The sequence below is a fragment of the Epinephelus lanceolatus genome, chromosome 9 (genome assembly GCF_041903045.1).
Source record: "Epinephelus lanceolatus isolate andai-2023 chromosome 9, ASM4190304v1, whole genome shotgun sequence".
Lineage (NCBI taxonomy): Eukaryota > Metazoa > Chordata > Actinopteri > Perciformes > Serranidae > Epinephelus > Epinephelus lanceolatus.
This window is the reverse complement of record NC_135742.1, coordinates 42,270,487-42,276,486: the sequence shown is the minus strand read 5'-3', so window position 1 is coordinate 42,276,486 and position 6,000 is coordinate 42,270,487. Positions and strand designations below refer to the sequence as shown.

Genomic DNA, 6,000 nt, shown 5'->3' with positions numbered 1-6,000 from the left:
AAAGACTCAGAGCTCTTCACACTAAGCATGTTTAATTGAGAGAGGCGCACGCACACATGCACACGCACACGCACGCACATGCACACACACACACACACACACACACACACACACACACACTATCTGACTTTTGTGGTGAAATGATTATTCTGTACTTTAAGTTTTTGATATGTCTCTGTCCATGCACACATGGTGTGCCAAAGGCTTTTCTGATATCAGATTTGTGTTGGAGGACACACCAGAGAACTCAGATTGTATAGAACTTCCGGATTCATTTATTATTATTGTAACAATAATCATGGCGACACTAAATGCTATATTGTCAATTTTGAGATCATGGCAGAAAAAGCTATAGCATCAACATCATAGATATAAGGCCCCTTAATAGAGCACATGACAGTGGTGAGTATTTATTACCTCTTTTCCACCAAAATTAGCATATGTACACAGGTTTTTTTAAACATGGGAAAACCCAACAAAAATAAACGATAGACAGGTTAAAATAGGTTAGTAAACAGTAAAGCAGCATAGAGGCCAGTGAAAATGTGATGGCTATTTATTTAAATTTATACATTTCCTATATAAGAATTTGGTGCAGACTAATTTGGAATGATGTTTGAGCGCTGCTTAGACAGACAGATGGTATTTTGTGGTTGCATAGCATTGCATCTCGCTGGTTAAAAGTATGAAAATTGGCATATTCACCTCAGTGAACAAATTAACACATTTTCCTTACTAGCAAAAAGGGATCTCTTGGTTGAGGTTCGGAAAAAAGTTGTGGTTTGGGTTAAAATGAATAACTTTCTGTCAGAAAGAGCTTTCTTGGAGAAAGCCGTCAAGGTAACTTCTCCCATGTGCAGACGGAAATCAAATGGTAAAACTAAGTAGTACTGATCAAATATAAACCAAGATTCTGTTACTAAGTTGCATATTTCTCGCCTCAAATGTTTGCAGAAACATGTTTTACCTTGTCATTTGACTGTAATCCGAGATCGTCTGTGAATCCACCAGCTGCCATTGTTTCACGTGGACCAGTCCACATTATGTCACCCATCAGCAGGAGCACAGTCCATTCTGGTAGTTGTAGGTTTTTTATTCAATGAGCAAAAGTGAATGACACAGTCCTTTTTCTCTGTTTACTCTGGTCATGTAGCACCAATTTCAAAAGTGTTTGCATCTTTTTACTGCATGGACAGCCTAGTTTTATGTAGGAAACATCTTTCTATCAGTGAAATATGTCTTTTTGCTTAAAGTAATGATCTTTCTCTGTCAATTAAATTTCAGCTGCTTAAACAGCAAAGGAGGTTGTTATTCCTCAAACTGACTGACTTATTTCACTTTCTTCCTTTTTTGTAATTCTGACTGCTGTGCAAATGGGTCAAACTCAATGAGATACTGAGGAGATAGCAGGGCTTTGATAATAATTTAAAAAAAGCTTGACAGAAAGTAGACTACACATAATAAACTTAGGATAAATTGTCTTATGTTTCCATAGAATAAAACAAATCCTAATTATTAAAATATACATTCTAATCAAAAGACTAAAACTAGAACAGAATCAATATCAGTCGCCAAAATTGTCACTGGCTGTTATACAGATCAAACACACTAATATTTTAACTTACATCAATACCATGAACTCATTGTTGAGAACAACAGAAGTGTAGGTGAACTTTAAGATAAGCTGGAGAAATAATGATATGGAGAAACCAAATACGATGAAGTTTAATATATTCACTATAATTTCAATACTGAGAGAGACATATTTTAAAATATTGATGTTATAAATAACATAAAATAATTTAAATATACATTAAGGTCATCGTTAAGTCACTATATCCTACCAGATACCAAAAGATATTGTGGTAACATTATACAGAGCTTTAAATAAAGCAAGTGAATGTGGTGTTCCAGAATAAAACTGTCTTTGAAATTGAATACAATAAATCAGTTTACTCTCAGAATTTTGTCCCAACACACAAACTGAACCAGCAGGCTGGGCAGGCTATTTACCAACTTCACTGTCTTTATTTTGTGTCTCTAAAAACCTTGTGTTTTAATTCTGCTTGAGAGTTAGCTAAGAAAACTAAAGGTCACTAATGCAGAGATTTGGAACTTATATCTTTGGTAATGTTAATAAATCATTTCATAATGAATGTGTCATTATAAGCCATAAATTAATTAAAAGTTTTGTGTTTATCCTCCTTTAGTAGTAGAAGCTTTGTAAGTCTTTTTTTTAACTACTATCTCTGGCCATTAGTTCAATCGGTTGTAACATTGTACTCACCAAAGTCAGAACACTGTTATTTTGCTAAAACTAGAATTACTGCCTTGCAATTGTATGCCTCTGTTAATCAGTCAAGTTAGAGTTTCAGTTTATCCATCCATGTCTGTCCAGACTCATATGTAGCCAAGACAGTTGACAGTGCTTCAAATATGCATGCTGCAAATTAAATGCAAATTCTAAAACATGCTTCACACACATCTTCCCTCTGGCAGCACAGAAGATTTATATAATTAGCAGAGTTTCAAGATGGACACCCAAGATTAGTGTCACCAATTAAATATCTGACCAAATGTCTTCCCTTTTGCTCCTGAGATATGACACTGAATAATGACGAGAAAAGAGTTTTTGCAAAACACTATGATGTCACAGTGAAGTTGACCTCTGACCTATTTTGTGGACCTTTGACCTATTAAATGTCATCATATTATACTTTTTGACATTTGTGTAAATTTTGTCATAATTAGCTCATGAATTCTTGAGTTATGGCCAAAAGCATGTTTTTTGAGGTCACTGTCATCTTCATCCTTGAGTCTAAGTGTTCATTTATGCTCCCTTTATGTACGAAAATGTATACGCCCGTTTCAAACGATGTTACCGTCACTGCCCACATACTTCCATGCGTCCTTTACGTTGGCATGGATGTTAACCAATATATCCACCAGGGGGCAGCCCAGCGTCAAAAGTTTATGACAACAACAAACTCAAAAACAAACATGGCGACTGTGGAGAAGATATTGATAATGTACCTCTTGCAAAAAAGACAAAAACAGGGGCAGCGTTACAGGAGGCGGTGGTCAGTGAGGCCGTTAAATACATCGCGACTGGAGGATGGAGAATTCTTTTCTCTAGTACTGCCGATGAAAGAAATTGAATTGTTATTTCTTCTTCGTGTCTCACTAGAGCTACGTATTGGGTAGTGACAGCAACACTGCTCCCACGGTTCCCGGTGGTACTGCTCCATTTGGCCCGTATCCGTAAGCTTTATTGAAACGTGCAGAAATATGGACGACATGAACGCGGAGCACGGACAGAAGGCTCCGTCCGTATCCGGATCTGTATTTAACGTTGAGCTTAAATGAGCCTTTAGTGGATGTTTGTGCCAACTTTGAGGTAATTCCTCCAAGGCCTTCATCTTGAGAGATCAGATTCACAAGAATGAGACAGACGCAACGTCACAGTGACCTTGACCTTTGACCACTAAAATCTAATCAGTTCATGCTTGAGTCCATGTAGACTTTGTGCCAAATTTAAGGAAATTCCCTAAAGGTGTTCTTGAGATTTCATGTTCATAAGCTAAGACAGGTGCAAGGTCATAATGACCTTGACCTCTGACCACTTAAATCTAATCAGTTCATCACTAATAACCTCCTCCGATCACCAGCACGGAGAAAAAAAAGGAGGTTCAACAGGGCACCAAACATGAGACCTAAGAAGATCAGATAGGTCAGATGATAAAAATTGATAGAACCAAATGCCAGAGCTACGAAAATCCCAAGTAGTTATAAATTGTACTTTTCCTTAAATTTACTGGGAGGTTGGTTACCTATAAAGCCAAAATGATTCAACCCAAGTTGTTACTTACTATGGCCTATAAAGCATTGGTGAATAATTTATTAACCATTACCAGGAAGTAGTTCCACAATTTGTTATGAAGTGATAATTGAATGTAACAAACTGACAAATTTAAAAAAGGAAATGCTGTAAATGAGCCAATCAAAAGGTGTAAAAGAGATGTGATCAAATTGATACAGTATGTGACCCAGCATTCCTAAATTTAAGAGCAATGTGCTCAGTTAGGAATGAGTAATTTCATTTATATGGAGGCTGCTGGATCTCAGCAAGGTTATGGTGAACTGAAAACCTTACAATATCAGTAGCTTAATATCAGTAGCTTATAGCCTATAGATATAGATCGAGCCTATATCCCTTTTCAGTTGGTTAGCTCCAGCTGTCTTCAAAGTTTCGAGATGCCACTATAATTAACCAGCCTTAAATGTGAGGCCCCTGTTTGTCCTGTCAACCTGAGAGGCACAAGTAAACCTCAGCCACCCCAGTAGTGCATGCAAATATAGCCATCTGTTCTGAATCATTCACAGTCATGGTAATCACCATCTGAACATTAAAAACAAACAAACAAACAAACAAACAAACAAACAAACAAACCCTAAAACAAAATCCTTCAAAAATCCTAGAATATTATGGTCAAAGCTCTCTACACACCAATACAATCATATACTTTTTGTATGGAGGACAAACCAAGTGAAGTGGTGCTTTGTGACTGATAACTGTCCTGAGTTACAATAAGTCAAAACATTAGAGGATACATACACAAAATTTCAAACAGCATGGCTCCACCAACAACCATTGCAAAGTCTTTGGTCACATTTAGATGTGTGATTCTCTGTGAAGGGACTGCCGCTGCTGAGGATTATGCTGCTGAGAAGTTCGATCTGATGGAGTCCTCTCGTAACTGACGGTGCTTCCCGATGTCGCACTCTTCACTGTGTGTGCGACGCTCAATAGTAATCCTGTAGTTTTTTCTGCAGAGGAAAAAAAGAGGAAGTCGTGTTTTTAAACCTACTCTTTGTCTCTGTAGTCCTCACCTTCATTCCTTTCAGTCATCATAAAGTGTTATTATTTATTAGTGGAGGAAAACTGAATATGATTATTTAAACTGTGTTGTAAAAGTCCATTATCTTTTGCAACGTGACTCTTTGTCAGCCCTACAGTACCTACTGTTATGAACTTCCATAACGGTATTTTTTCATGCAATACATAATTTTAAAAAAGACTTTTGGTCGTGGTGACATTTGCTGTTTATTCCAAATGAGAGGTTTAGATAATACGGTTGAAATGAAGCTCTGTTTCCAGCATGTGTGGTTGTCTGACTTGTGATTATTATTAATTATAATATTACTTTCATTAATGTTGTTGTAAGCTACTGTCATTACTGTCTGTCCTGCATCTCTCTCTGTCTCTGTCTCTGTCTCTGTCTCTGTCTCTGTCTCTGTCTCTCTCTCTGTCTCTGTCTCTCTTTCTGTCTCATTGTGTCATATGGATTACTGTTAATTTATTATGCTGATCTGTTCAGTATGACATCTATTGCACGTCTGTCCGTCCTGGAAGAGGGATCCCTCCTCAGTTGCTCTTCCTGAGGTTTCTACCGTTTTTTTTCCCCTGTTAAAGGCTTTTTTTGGAGAGTTTTTCCTTATCCGCTGTGAGGGTCCAAAGGACAGAGGGATGTCATATGCTGTAAAGCCCTGTGAGGCAAACTGTGATTTGTGATATTGGGCTTTATAAATAAAATTGATTGATTGATTGATTGATTGATTCTTGCAATGCTCTACTGATTAAATATAATTAAAAAAGAAAAGTGAGTCAAAACTATAAAAACAAAACCTAAAGTGTAAAATCATATTACTCGAGTCAATTATGTTTTATTTTTTTTTTTGGGGGGGGGGGAACGACACGAAGCTTGTATTAACCATTCCTGCTTCAGTTCCCAGACTGTGCAGACTGTGGTTGGGAGGCACAGGGGACACTTTGTTTCACCTCCAGGACTGAAGCTGATGCTAACTTTGGGGCTAACCCCCTTTACTAAAGTAAGCGGCTGGGAAGCCAGACACAGGAACTTTACTTGGTTCTTGAAAAGCTGCAGCATTTAATCACAGACAAACTGAAACCTACACTGTACATTTACTACCACTTGACCA

The 6,000-nt window shown here is 37.4% G+C and overlaps 1 protein-coding gene across 1 annotated transcript in view; it reads right to left on the bottom strand.

Moving 5' to 3' along the window:
* Nucleotides 1-258: 258 nt before the first annotated feature.
* The window catches only part of npr3 (natriuretic peptide receptor 3), a 43,402-nt gene continuing 37,660 nt past the window's right edge, over nucleotides 259-6,000 (bottom strand). The window contains exon 8 of the mRNA XM_033618460.2: nucleotides 259-4,827. Coding sequence (XP_033474351.1) covers nucleotides 4,716-4,827 — 112 coding nt within the window. The 3' untranslated portion in view covers nucleotides 259-4,715. The remainder of the gene's footprint in view (nucleotides 4,828-6,000) is intronic.